The following is a 13,914-nucleotide window of genomic DNA, read 5'->3' as shown; positions in this document are numbered from 1 at the left end:
TTCCTTACATTACATTTACATTTCTATACGGCTTCATCAGCCTGACAAAAAAAGCACAAGGGGAGGCCTTTTGTGTTCAATTTTGGACTGGAGAGATTTCTAAGGCCTGCAGAGGAACAGCCCTGCAAAGGAACGTGCTTAACATTAAAAAAAAAAGAAGAAAAAGAAATCGTAACTCTGCCTTAGATGCTTGGAGAAAAATAATGCTCTCCACACCCCTTTCTATACAACCAAGAGTAACTAAAAAATTAGCAAGAACTTAAAAGTTTCCATTTTTTTATTTGTACTCTTTTCCACACTCCTAGAGATTATTTGCAGGCAGAGGTGTTTTGTATTAAATGTGACCTTTATTGGAGTGGCTTTGAACTTACCATATCCCATTTATCAATATGGGATTTTATAAATATTGACTTTCTTTAGTTTTTCCACCTTCTCAATGGAACTGTTTCACTGGACAGAATTTCAGTGTTAATTTTCAGTTGACAATTTTTTAAATCATATAAGAAATTCATTCTCCAATATAACTGGCACTGAGTTATCATGGTCCCTGACCAGTGTCTTCTCTTTTCTTTCACAGCCCCGTCCTCATAGGGGAAGACTGACATAAGAGAATCATATTGGCTATAAAAACAGAACATTGTCTAAACAGAAGAGCTATTCCTAGAGAAGTGAAAGCTCTCTGGACTTAGTATAATTTACATTATAATTATTTCTTTATACCTGTTCACAATCCTATGTCACTATACATGTTGGTCCCTCAGACTAAAAATACCATCCACGTAATCCCATCCCAACACACCTGCACACACCCACATATCTTTTTTTCACCTGGAAACTCAGAAAGATCACCTCCTTGGAGGCCTCTCTTATTGCACCATCATTTTGTGCTCTCCTAAGGGTTTGCACATAATTTAATTTCTCCCATTAAACCGTGAGCTCCTTGAAGGCAGGAACCCTGTCTTATTCCTCTCCAAATATTTGGAACACAGCTCAAGGCCTGACAGAGAGTAGCTGTTCAATAGCTGTTTACAGAATAAATGAATGAATACAAGCATAGCAAGGCACTCGCCTTCTGAGCTTTGAATTGTTACTGTGATGAGAAAGATTAATTGACAGCCACCAAAAAGTACCGCACTTTGTATATAAGTGCTTGGGATAAATTTCTAAGTTTCCGAGACCTATTGCTTCTAACTTTAAGTCATGTCTGTATTCTTAAAGTTAATTTCCAACTGCTTGGCTCTCTCACTAGTGATTGAACTTGTCTCTCTCCCTCCATTTTTCTCCTTCTTTCTAATCCATTTCTCATGCTGTTCTCAAGCACTTTGCTCCACGTTTTCCATTTCTACAGAACAAAATCAAGACTTCCATAACCTGAAATTCAAGTCGGTTCACAAACTGACCTAAATCCTCTTTCCTAGCTTAGTTCTCACAATTCTGCTTTAAACAACCAAAATAAAACAATCTCCACTTAATTAGAACATATTGAACGCGTTCCTCTTTCCAGGATTTTTGCCCCAGCTATTCCCACCAGCATATATTGAAAGACTCCCCATTTGTATGCTCTTCCTAGATGTAATATGTCTTTAGAAGAAGGTTGGAGCCTTAAAAATGGAAGTGGCTAATTTTAGTTGGGAAAGAGAAGAAAGGAGGCAGGTTTTCTGAACTTAAAAGATGGCTGGGGGAGAAAGGATTCAGGGTAAGTCAAAGTTAATCACAGAAGAGAAGCACAGTCATATTTTTTTCAATAGACTGTAAGTTCCTTGAGGACAGGACTGCCTGGTTCATCTTAATAGTCTCAACAGAACCTATCAGAGTACTTGTCTGCAGCAGTTGACCAGTAAATATTTCTTTACCTGTTCCTGTACTAACTCCTTCCAAATCTTTAATATGGTATCTCACATATAGTAGGTACTCAATAAATACCAGTTAAATGAATGAATGATTTCTTAATCTTTCAAAGGTTCTTCAGGACATGCAAAAGTAGGGAGAGGGACAGAGTGAAACAAATTTCAGTTCCTAGAAAAAGAGTTCTTAAGAAGAAAAATTAACGGTTATGAACACAAAATATGCTTATTTTGTTTAGACACCCTAAATAAACCATATATAAAAACTATCTAAAATGTTGTATTCACATCGCCCTCTGGTGTTGGACTCTTCCAGACAATAAATCCCTCAAACTTAGAGTTTAGGAAGATTTTACCTCAAGAAAAGGAGGGTTCTATCTTTCCTGATAAATGCAAAATCGGTGTAGCATTGAATGAGAAGTGCACTGTCTTTCAATTTTGCTTCATTGCTACAGATTAAATACTTAACTCCAACAAGGTATGGAGCCTCCAGTATATTTGCTTAATGGAGTGAATTGTTCCTTTTATGAGTCACAGCCTCACCAAGAGAGTCACCGGAGATCAATGGAATGAGGCTGCTAGCTGTGCTACAGGTCTTTGTACAAAAGGTGTTTTAAAACCCAAGAAGATATGACTTTGCACCAGTAGCATACAATGAAAGTCTATCCCTTTGCCAAATTTGCTACGTATGAGAAAAGTCATTGAGCAGAAGAAGAAGTTACAACCTAGGCACAACCTATTCATTCGTTATTAGTGGTAGGAGAGAGTGCCAAGGCAGCTGAAATAAAACAATACACCAAGCTCAAAGTGACTCTTAGTATCACAAAGAGAACCCTGGAATAAATATCTCAGCCATAAAACTGTTTTTCTGGCTATGGCATGGAATTCAGTAAATCCTTCATGTGAAAAATACAAAGTCTTCAGGGTAATTTAATTTAGAGAGCTGGTTTAAGTTTTCCAAAATCTAAGAGCATATTGGAAGGAAGTCTTAGTCCCAGAAACGTAAACTAGAAACAGATCTTGCACGATTGCTTTTAAGAGTTTGCCTAGCCAGCTGTTAGCCACCAAGTGCTCTCACCATCGTCATCATCTTCATTGTCATCATCATCACCATCGCACCATCATCAGCAGCATTGTCATCATGGTCAATGTTGCTCAGTATCGCGAGTTTACAATGTGTTAGGATTGTGCTCACCATTTCCCATAATTTAGCTCATGTGATCCTCACAATAATCCTAATAATATTCCAATTTTACTGATTAGGAAACTAAGGCTTCATAACTTATTACCAGTTCCGTACTGAGTAAGTGGCAGAAACAATTCTAACCCTGCTCATGGGAACTTAACCTGTGCTCTTAACCGTTCCATTTATGTGCCATTGGGGATCAGAACTTCCTGTACCTGCAGTTGCTCTAAATATGGTGCCACATGGAATGTGGTGCCGTTCATTTATTTGCTGCATCCCTCTTTTTATTGAAGGTGCTAATAAGAAGATTTGAAGGGGTTAAGTGGTTTAAGAGAACAAAGCTAAAGAGATCAATCTATCCAGTGGGCAAGGAACCATGAGGGAGTAAGAAATGCATTGTCTGCTAGAGTCTCTTTTACTCTACGTCTGAACAAATGGCAATAAAATAAAGAATACCTAACTTCAGGGCATCAAATCAATTTATTTATTTATACTATATTTGGCAAGCATTTATCACATTGTTGTTAGCACTGCACTAGGCGCTAAGCAAAATATTTACACACAAGAGAAACTCAAGCCTACATCCTTTCCTTAGAAAGTAAACATCAACTGTGCAACATTCACAGAGTAACTCAGTGGATGTTTTAATAAAATCTTTTATCTCATCTGAGTCTAGTCCTGCACACTTGGGTGTGCATGCACACACACACACCCTTCTCAACACATTCCTGAAAACAAAGGTTCAACAATGCCAGGGATCCACAGATTTCAGTTGAAGACTTTTAAAATACATGCAACAATAAAAAACTGAGTTTAAGAAATCCATACACGTAGGACTTATAGAGGTTATTTCTACATTGCACCATCTTTATTCCTGGCAATGCATGCTGTGTTACCTATGAGTAGTCTCTTTTTGGCTACAAATGTGTCCCATCTTCCATCTGTTCTTCTAGCAATGTTGCTGGCCTACTGCCACTGGAGCTCCATCAGCCTTCATGATGTCATTTGACGAGGTTTTCTCTAGTACCCATTTGTTTCGCTCTCCAGGTGAGATCAGGCAAGTATATTTTTCTGTAGTTCTCTGAGCAGGTTTTAATTTTGGTTCCATATTAGCAAACGTCTATGTTTCTGCTCTATTTACCAAAGCTTTCAGCCTACTTTGCTAGGGTCAAATAGAGAGTCTGAAGTTCCTCAAGATATTGTTGGCTGAGCCATCAGAGGGCTTGGTACAGGGCCTTAATTTTTCTTTATAACCGTATGTCATTTAGAGGTGTGTCTGTTAAAGGTGCTACTTTCCTGAAATTTCCCATCCTCCTTTGAATTTGGCTTTTCCTTCTTTCATTTATTTAAGAAATATTTATCTAGTACCCACTCTGCTCCTGACACTATGCTAGACACAGGAATCTTGACCCTCTTGAGTTAAAGGCTGGGGTTTCCTCCAGTTGTCCCTTTGTCAAGGATCTCACTGCACATAGCCATGAAGGTTGAGTAGTCTATTGGTTAAGAGGTTGCTAAATTTCTAAGTCACCTCTGTCTCTTCCATAATAAGATAAACCCCTCTCTATACTTATTTCCTCATCTGTAAGAGACATACTCAATAAAGAGTGGCTATTATTTATTAATTGTATTATGGTGATTTCTATCTATATTTCAGTCTTTCTTACAGGGCATTAGACTCGTTCTGTGTATTAAACTCATTCTGTAAGTGACAAAGAAGTCTACAAATAGAAGATGGTATTACTATTTAGGGTAGGGTTGAATATAGGTTTTAATGCAGAGCTCGTGTCAAAGAAAAATGGAAAACATTTGTTGAGTGCCTGGTATGTTTCAAAGACTGTGCTGTGTGCTTTACACATATTACTTTGTTTACCCTCAAAAAAGTTCAATTTTATTGTGCAATTACCTAACTTAATGTCAATAATATATATAAGTAGATATGATGATGGTTCCATTTTATGAAGAAGTGAAAAGAAGGGAGTGAAACTCAAACATAACTTATCCAAAAAAACCCAGCCAGTAGGTGACAGAACCAGGGTGTGACCCCAGGACTCTGTCCCAGAGGCTGTGCCCTTTCTGCTAGGACACACGCTTTTCCTGGATGGGAGGAAGTAAGGTAGGCCCAGGGTAGGCTGAACAAAAGAAAAGTGATACCAAACTGAGGACACACTGATACCTATAGGCAAAATGCTCTGATTAGCGAAATATTAATTTCATGTGTACACTGTTTTACATACCAGTTTGGGATCCGCATAACAGCAAATTGCAGAAGCATCAAAGCCAACTTTTAAAAGAATTCTTTGCTTGAAGTTCTTTATTTTCATAGCATTTTTTCTTGAGTCATAATAGAACAAGAATTGTGTCAACTTTGAAAAGGTACACAGATTCACTAATTCTTATGTTTTTTTATGTTTTTGAGGAAGATAAGCCCTGAGCTAACATCGGCTGCTGATCCTCCTCTTTTTGCTGAGGAAGCCTGGCCCTGAGCTAACTTCTGTGCCCATCTTCCTCCACTTTGTATGTGGGACGCCTACCACAGCATGGCTTACCAAGCGGTGCCATGTCCATACCGGGATCCGAACCAGTGAACCCTGGGCCGCCAAAGCGGAACATGCGCACTTAACCGCTGCACCACCGGGCCGGCCCCTAACTTAAAATTTTTTCTTCAACATATTCAAAAGGCCTTAGATTATTAGCAGTAATTATCAGTATGACTTAGTGGAGAAAACCTCATCTAAGAACCCATAAAATGGGCTTAATGGAATTGATCAATTTTATGGGCCTCATATTTTATTTTATTCATTTCTAGCACAAACATATCACTTGAAAGCTTCTAAAATCCTTGTTCACACACAACCTCATTTAGTCCCTTTACCTATTTGTGAGATAAATGATGTTCGTTGTTCAGTTCTGTAGATTCTGAAGCAAACATTCTGAGACGCTATTTAAATTACCTAAAGTGGCAGAGAGCGTCTCCAACGTAGAGAGCCCAGTCCCACCAGGCTTCCTCTCTCTGTTTTAGCACCCCCTCCATTCTTCCACCTCGCTCCGTGGCAAGACCATGGGGATAAAAATAACGGCAGTGTTAAGATACCCCTTCGTCCCCCTGCTGGATCCCCACGAGATCATTCACACAGCTCTGCTCCTCTGCGCAGCTCCTTTATATCACCACAACGATGTAATGAAAGGGCTGAATCCTTCTCCCCTCCCCCTCCCCCCACCCCCACCGCCACTTTCTCTCTGATTTCTCCAGATATCCCTGATACGGGAACGTAGAAGAACTGGACGTACGGGCGCCATGATTGCATTTCCTTCTAAACTAGATGTGATGATTTTGTCAAACAATTTATAAACACTTAATACCAAAATATCTATGGGTAGCCTCCCTTCAGTCCTGGTTCTACTATGAACAATTTGTGTGACTTTGGGCAAGTCATTCAATCTCTTTAGGCCTCAGTTTACTGATTTTACAGTGAGAGAAATGGACCAATTTATACCAAGAGTCCATTCAAACCCCAGAATAGTATTAATCAATGAAAATGGCATTTGGTATAATTCAAGGAGCATCCATGCTCAGGGGGCCAAAAAACACGATTAATGAGAAGAGTCCAATACATTTTCACCCTTATTTTGTGTATAATGTTGCTTAATCCATCATCTCCATTTTGCTTCAGTTTCCTGACCTGGAAAGGGGATTGCATGAAGATTAATTCTACAAGGTTGGTAACACGCACTTCTAATAATAAATAGTACTGAAATAGAGTCACTACCCTTAAAACAAAAAACTTGTGTGTGTGTTCTCATAGGACTATATTGGAATATAATTATTGATTTACAACTACAATTTAGAAAAGAATAGGCTTTTTGAATCAGAGGGTAAAAAGCTGGAATCTGTCAGAAAGAATGGACTCTTAATTCACCTGTAAATGTGCATCCTTGATCAAGGCCTGTTCAGAACAAGTTACAAATATCACATTTTTTAATCCACATTACCCAGACAGAAAAGAAATGGACATTCTGTGATCCCAGAATGCCAAACCACCCTCATTTGACTGCGACCTCATTTTTTATCCAGAATGAGGAAAATATACAAAATAGTCAAAGGTTTTCCCAACTGCAGAAGCAAATACTTTCTCAGTAATTTCAAAGAACTTAAAATGTGGTCTTGCTTCTCTCTCTCTCTCTTTCCTTTTACTATCAGTACCAAACCAAGAGTCTGAATAGTAATAGAACTATATATATAGGCTGTTTTCCACTTTAATGCAGATTTTTCAAATTTCTTGTGCAATTTGCTCTATCTAAACACACAGGATCCTCTAAGGTTTTCTCACGTGCTTGCTTAGGGTACACATGTAAGTTCACGAAATTTTGGCCACTGCACAATTTCCTATTCCTTATGGGGAATGTATGTCATCATTGTATTTATAAGGTGATAGGATCCGGAAGGATGATGTAGGGTCAGCCAACTTTTCCAAGCTCACTTTAATGAAGTGTTATTATTGAGGTAGGTGATCCCCACAACTGAACGAAGTGGCTTCGAAAACTGGAAATAATCATGCCACGTGGCATACGAGTGGGGTTTGCTGCAGTGCACCACATAGCCTTGCAGACAAGGACAGAATGGGACAGTGACCCATTCAATTAGGAAGATGCTTATGTGGTGGCATTTTTCAATTGCCTATTTTCAAAATAGGAAGGCACCTGCTTAAATCGACTCTCTCATCCATCGCTTTTAATTTTGAACAGGTACCTGCTCTTTATTCCAGTCCCTTCTGTTTCTGGCACTATATGGAGCAGGGGGAGCAGACAAGAGACATCCAGCAATAGTCTGTTTGCAGGGGAATTATACAGCTAAGGTGTCTAAATATTTTTTTGCGCTGTTATGCCATCACTTAAGGATCAATTAACCGGCCTCTGTGACAAACTGCTGTTCAGCGACGGGTGCCATCCTGTGCACCAGGACCAACAGATGCTGCTGACCAACATCCCCCATTGTTTGTGGGGCCTCTCAGGTTCCCTGCAACCTTACCGATGGCACCTGTTAAAGCTGCTTCTGTTAAGCTGTTCTGCATTTGTCTGGCTGGCTTTGGACTTCCTGGATCTCTGAGTGAATACAAAGTGATTACAAAACCCCGTGTTTGGCAACAAGCGCAATGGGGAGTAGGCTGTGTGTGGGTCTGAAGGAGCACAGTGTGCTCTTGGTAACCCGGAGCAGGGAGCGCCCTGCTAGTTCCAGGGCTGTGAGATCAAAATGGTCTCCCTTGTCGTCAGCTGCTTAATAGCAGCTGTTGAATGTAAGTCCAAATGATCTGCTTGAATGAAGTTGTCATTCCTACAGCAACCTTTAATTTACTAAAACACAGAGCTGAGCAATGTTCATTTTACTGTTCTTTCAGTTAAAAAAAAGTTGCCAACACCTGTATTTTCCATGTTGACGACAGACAAAATCATGACTGAGAAATACAAACTGTGCCAACGAGAACACTGGATGTTTACATCAGTATTTTCCTTTCAAAGTTTGTTACATGCTGATGTGTAAATGGAGGTTTACCAAAACAAAAAAAGGGAAGTATGATGAAGTTAATAGAACTTTTCCATTACTAACCTTGTCTTCATCATTCCTAAATTTAAATTTTACCCTTCTCCTAAGGAGTACTTCCCATGTTAATAAACTCAAATGGCTAGGCCAGAAAAAACATGTTTAATACATTTCATGTTTTAAACATCTGGACAAGAGTTAGTGCTCAAATAATACAAAGGTGGCCACCAATCAGCTCCCTCCTTCCTTCTTTCCTTCCTTTTTCCCTTTCTTCTCTCTCTCCTCTTTCCCTCCTTCCTTTCTTCCTAACGCGACTGATCATCATCAGTCGCAGTTTGCAGAGATGTCTGTTTACAAGGCAAAAAATGCCCGGCCTGTTCTCAGGCAATCCTGTAGTTCTCTTGCGAACAATAGAGGGCACTGATGCTTCTGATCTGGCAGACGGATCGCCTCGGAGAGAACAAAATCGCTCCTCTCCTCTTGGTCGCCTTCCAGCTCGCCTACCTTGGTGCCACCTTCCAGGGCTGTGGACATTCTCTCTCTCCTCGGAAAGCTCCCTGGATTCTTCCTCTCTCGGTCTGTATTCGACTTCTAGTTTCCAGAGCACTGCTTTAAAAAGCTGTTATTTGATAGCTTGTGATCTAGCTTAACATCTCTTGGCTTTTCTGGTTATGAATAGCTGTCCTCCAAGCATTTCTTCTTACTTTGTAAAATGCTCTTCTTCCTAACCCCATTTAAATGCAATTCATTCAGAGACTATGTTACTGCTAGCATCTTGGCTTAAAAAAATGAAACTCCATAGGCTGTGGCCCTTTAATAAATGTCCCAAAAGCCTAGTGTCCAGAGACATAGTGGCTACCAAAGGTCACAAATTGATACACTGATAGGCACCAGGCCACCAGCTGCGGAAGAACATACTGTAGATCCAGTTCCTTACTAAAGAGAGCTATTTACTTTTTTTTTTTTTTTAACTCAAAGCCATAACAATTTGAACTGTTTCACTTAAAGCAAATAAGATGCAGCATGCATTTCCCTGACGGGCTTCCAGTAAAGGAGAAAAGCATTCACATGAAATTCCTTAGGAGAGTGTCCTGTGTTTAACCATTTTCTCACCATAAAAGCTAAAATCACCTAATCAGAAAACGCTCTATCATTTTACCCCGAATGGTTCCTAAGAACATAAAATTCCATTTAGCGCCACTACCCGCTCTCATCATCTACCCTTTTAAAATGCTTACCCATCTTTCTCATTGCTATTCAAAGAAACAGATTTATTTCTCACCCCGGAGTTGGGAATTTTGGCATGCCAGATTGAAAATGTACCCAACCCCGAGTCGTGGATGGGTTATTCTTAGTCTCCTTACACGCTTAAGGGAAAATGGGGCAGTGTATGCCTCTAAATCAAGCAAAGTTCTTTGGAGACTATGTCTTTGTGTCTGTAGCTGGATTAGCAAGGCCGTTGCCATATTAGAAAAAGAACTGGGATCATGAACGATAGGAATCTGAGCTCCAGTAAAACAGATGAAGAGGCGAAATCTTAGAGACTATGCGAAGAGGTTGCAGAAATATCACCATTTTCATCAAACACCTGATTATATTTTTTAAGTTTTGGTTATGGAAATTAGAGAAATTCCTCCAATGTTTTTTTGATGCCTATGATTCATATTGACATTTGGTGGGGGTCTTTTGCCTCAGCCCAGCTGTGCAAACCCCTTTCATTGTTTCTCTCCTTTTCCTTTTCATCCACTCTGTTTTTCCCTTTTTTACCCCACTGCCTTGTCATCAGGGCCTGTAAGACACAAGCGGACCCTAAAGATGCAAGTCACAAGTGTGGCTAAAATGTTTGCTGCCTCTTCCTTGAGAGAGTCAAAGGAAAAGTGCTCCCTGGATAATCTGTCCCATGTCTTCTTTCCTCAAGGTTTATGAAACAAAAATCAGAATTGTCTTTGTCAATCTTGGGTTTAGACTGTTTATCATATTAAGTGGAAGAATATCGGGTTGACTTTTTTTTTTGGAAGAAGCTGTTTCCATGCTGGGGCAGAGCTCTCCGGCAGCCAACAGCGCCTCTGATGAGAAGGCCACTTCATAAATTACAAACCACCAGAGTGAGAGTCATTATGTAGAGTGGGCTCTGCCATCTGGTCGTCCACTCTCTACATGATAAAGGCCATCATCTCTGCTCTGTGGCTTGGTTACTTCAAGGAGCCCTCAGCCACAGCAAAAGCAAAGAAATATATTTCCATTCCAAACCCAGTCAGCCTTTTAACCATAGAATATTCACGCACTTGGAAAGGCTATTATTCCCATTTAACAGATGGGAAAATAGGAAATCAGAGTTAAGTGTTTTATTTATAGATCGCTTTTAAAAATCAAGTAAAAAGAAGAAAGAGAGAGAGCAGGATTTGCTCTTTGTTTCAATAGCAAAAGAGCAAACAGTTCCCTTTTTTTCTGCTTTCTCTCTGTATAAGAAATTTCACATACATTTCATTTCCATTTTCTGAAAGGTTCCAGCAATGGAAGTTACAGGTGCATGTGACAGGAGAGAATAGATTTCTTATTGAACAGGTAGGCACTTTGCAACAATTCATCCCAGCTGCCTCTAGGGAAAAAAAATAAAAGTTTTTAGTGAAGTTGATAAAATGCCAGACAGGAACTAATTCTTTACTTTTATGTATGTTTCTTTCCCGAAGCAAACAGGAGAAACACACCTCTCTTTACCTCTGGCAAGCAGTTCAGAATACACTGGCAGAGGCCCTATTCTCTTCAGAAAGAACTGCTGGGCATTACAACTAAAACTAGCCAAATCAAAGAACTGTTTAGGCCAGGATGGATTCAGTACGATGGGAATTACTAACTACTTTAGTCTTCCACATTTCTTGCTTTATACCTATCTTTCCTATATTTTAGTATTTAGAAGCAGCATGTATAGCATAGTGATCAAGAGCATGAATTCTGGAACCAATGTCTGGGTCCCATCCATGCCTCCGATTAGCTGTCTGGCCTTGGGCAGGTGATTGAATGTTGCGGTGCTTCAGTTTCTTCCTCTATAAAATGGGTTTATAACAGTAACTACTTGACTGGCTTGGTGGGAGAATTAAAAGAGTCAAATTGTTATGGTGCTGAGAACAAAACTGTTTCAGTGAGATTCCTTTGCTGTCTTCTCACTCAATTGTATTTGTATCTAAGGATTGAAAATAAAAGAAAGGCAAGATTAGCAACTAAAGGTAAGTTTACACTAGGATGAGGTCTCACTTCTATTAATGGAAATAATCTGTTTGACTTTGCTGTCTTCGTAACCTACAGGCATTACCAATTATGGGCAAATGACAACTGAAGGAAAGGATCTCAGGCACGCGCGCACACACACACACACGCCATAGTATCCTTAGATGTTCCTATGCATACATAAACATGTTTCTTGTATTAACAGTTTAAAACTGCACACTATGGGCCAGCCCCGTGGCGCAGCGGTTAAGTTTGCACGTTCTGCCTCTCGGAGGCCTGGGGTTCAAGGGTTCGGATTCCGGGTGCGGACATGGCACTGCTTGGCAAGCCATGCTGTGGTAGGCATCCCGCATATAAAGTAGAGGAAGATGGGCAGGGATGTTAGCTCAGGGCCAGGCTTCCTCAGCAAAAAGAGGAGGATTGGCAGTAGTTAGCTCCGGGCTAATCTTCCTCAAAAAAATAAATAAATACATAAATAAAACTGCACACTAGTGATTATAGGTACATTACATCTTGGCAAACATATGTCAATTCAATTGGATTCTTTCAATTAATACTCCGAGACTTTTGCCTGGTATGTAATATCAGGTTCTTCGCATGATCAAAGAAGGTTGATATTTATGAGACATGGCAAAAGAGAACCATCAAAGGATGTTTTAAAAGTCCATATTAACTATTACCGCCACCCTCTTTCAAAAGAAAAAACAAGGTAAGAAAAAGTTTCAGTAAAGGAGTTCAACAAACTAATACAACTACGACTTACAGGTTTTCTTTGATCTTAAGCTGAGGTTACACTAAAAGAAAAATAATCTGAGAGGTCCATTTGGGCTCTCTGCATATTTTCTAATAGTTGGGCAAATACATCAAGGTGTACTATTCTTACATTCATGTCTGTTAGTCCTTTAACAAAGTCTGTAGGTATAGCCTAAATAAACTTAAAGCATACATAATTTCCTAGCTGAAGAAAAAGGCTATGTGGAGATATTAAAGATTATGTATGATGACTTCATTTCCGCGCGTAAGAAACCCCGGTTTCAAATAACACAGGAGATGGGGGCAGGGAGCGGTGAGAAAGAAGAGTAGGTGTGCATGCATTGTCTACAGTTTCTTCAGAGCAGGAATAAAATCAGCCACCAGTGATCTTGCACGCGACATAAAGCTGGGCTTCCTGGGCTGTGCTGCTCAGCCATGACTCCACTCGGTGTTATCAACTCTGCGTGGCATTTGGTTATCCTACCAATGTCGCTTGCAGGCCTTTAGTCAGAGACCATGCTGATTTTACGGCCACTTTTTTCTTCCCAAACCATAAGAGCTTTCAAAAGGAACTTAATGGGAAGCAGCTAGACGTTTTAAAAGAGAAGGAAAAAAAAAAAAAAATCCTTCCAAATATTCTGAAACACAAGACCAAGAAGGAATGTGACCTTGACACAGCCTATTCATTTCTTGAAGGGGTCCAGACCCTAGGGAATTCCAAGTCCTCTCTTCAGAGCACGCATGCGCAGATGGAAACGCACGCACGCACCGTCCTATCTTGGGAATCGCTGTTACAAAAGGACAGAAGTATCTCACACGTTTACTCCAGAGTCCAGTCTCTGAAAGTACTCTCTAGAACATTTAAATTGTGTTTTTCTCTCTCTATTCTCTTGCAAAGGTGACAGTAACTTTCATTGTTCAATATCCTTTTAGGGGCATCTTACCCTCCTGATGTGTTAGTTCAAGTTTGCCAACAATTCTTAAAAAAATTCCTCCTCTAAACTCTATATAAGGACAATAAATCAGGCCTAACCTATCGTAATTATTCAGAGATAATCATTCAGCCTCTGGGCTTTATCCGGATACCTGTTTCAGTCTCTGACTTAGAATTTTATTCCTCAGCATGGAAGTCAGTCGAGCCAGGAAAAAGAGAAAGAACTCATGTGTAGCCACTTCTGCCACATTTTAATCAAGTTGGGTAAAGATTTGGTGGGAAACTTTGTAAGTAATGGCTCCCACGAACTTTCGCAATGATTTGTGGATTTCACTCTCAAATGTTCCTTTCCTATTTCAACTCCATTATAATGGATAATTGAGAACTGACTACACAGATGGGGAATGCATCCATCCATTCATTCAACAAATATTTC

The 13,914-nt window shown here is 39.8% G+C and overlaps 1 protein-coding gene across 16 annotated transcripts in view; it reads right to left on the bottom strand.

Moving 5' to 3' along the window:
* The window catches only part of ESRRG (estrogen related receptor gamma), a 599,908-nt gene that overhangs the window by 237,793 nt on the left and 348,201 nt on the right, over positions 1 to 13,914 (bottom strand). Inside the window, exon 4 of one of the 16 annotated variants that reach the window (XM_046680131.1) lies at positions 11,048 to 11,165. The exons of the other annotated variants lie outside the window; for them this stretch is intronic. Within the exon in view, the coding sequence (XP_046536087.1) occupies positions 11,048 to 11,154 (107 nt within the window). The 5' untranslated portion in view covers positions 11,155 to 11,165. The remainder of the gene's footprint in view (positions 1 to 11,047; positions 11,166 to 13,914) is intronic. 16 annotated transcript variants of the gene reach the window in all.

This window comes from Equus quagga, chromosome 12 (assembly GCF_021613505.1).
Source record: "Equus quagga isolate Etosha38 chromosome 12, UCLA_HA_Equagga_1.0, whole genome shotgun sequence".
Classification (NCBI taxonomy): domain Eukaryota; kingdom Metazoa; phylum Chordata; class Mammalia; order Perissodactyla; family Equidae; genus Equus; species Equus quagga.
Note: the sequence above shows the minus strand (reverse complement) of the source record. Positions and strands in the feature narration are given on the sequence as shown.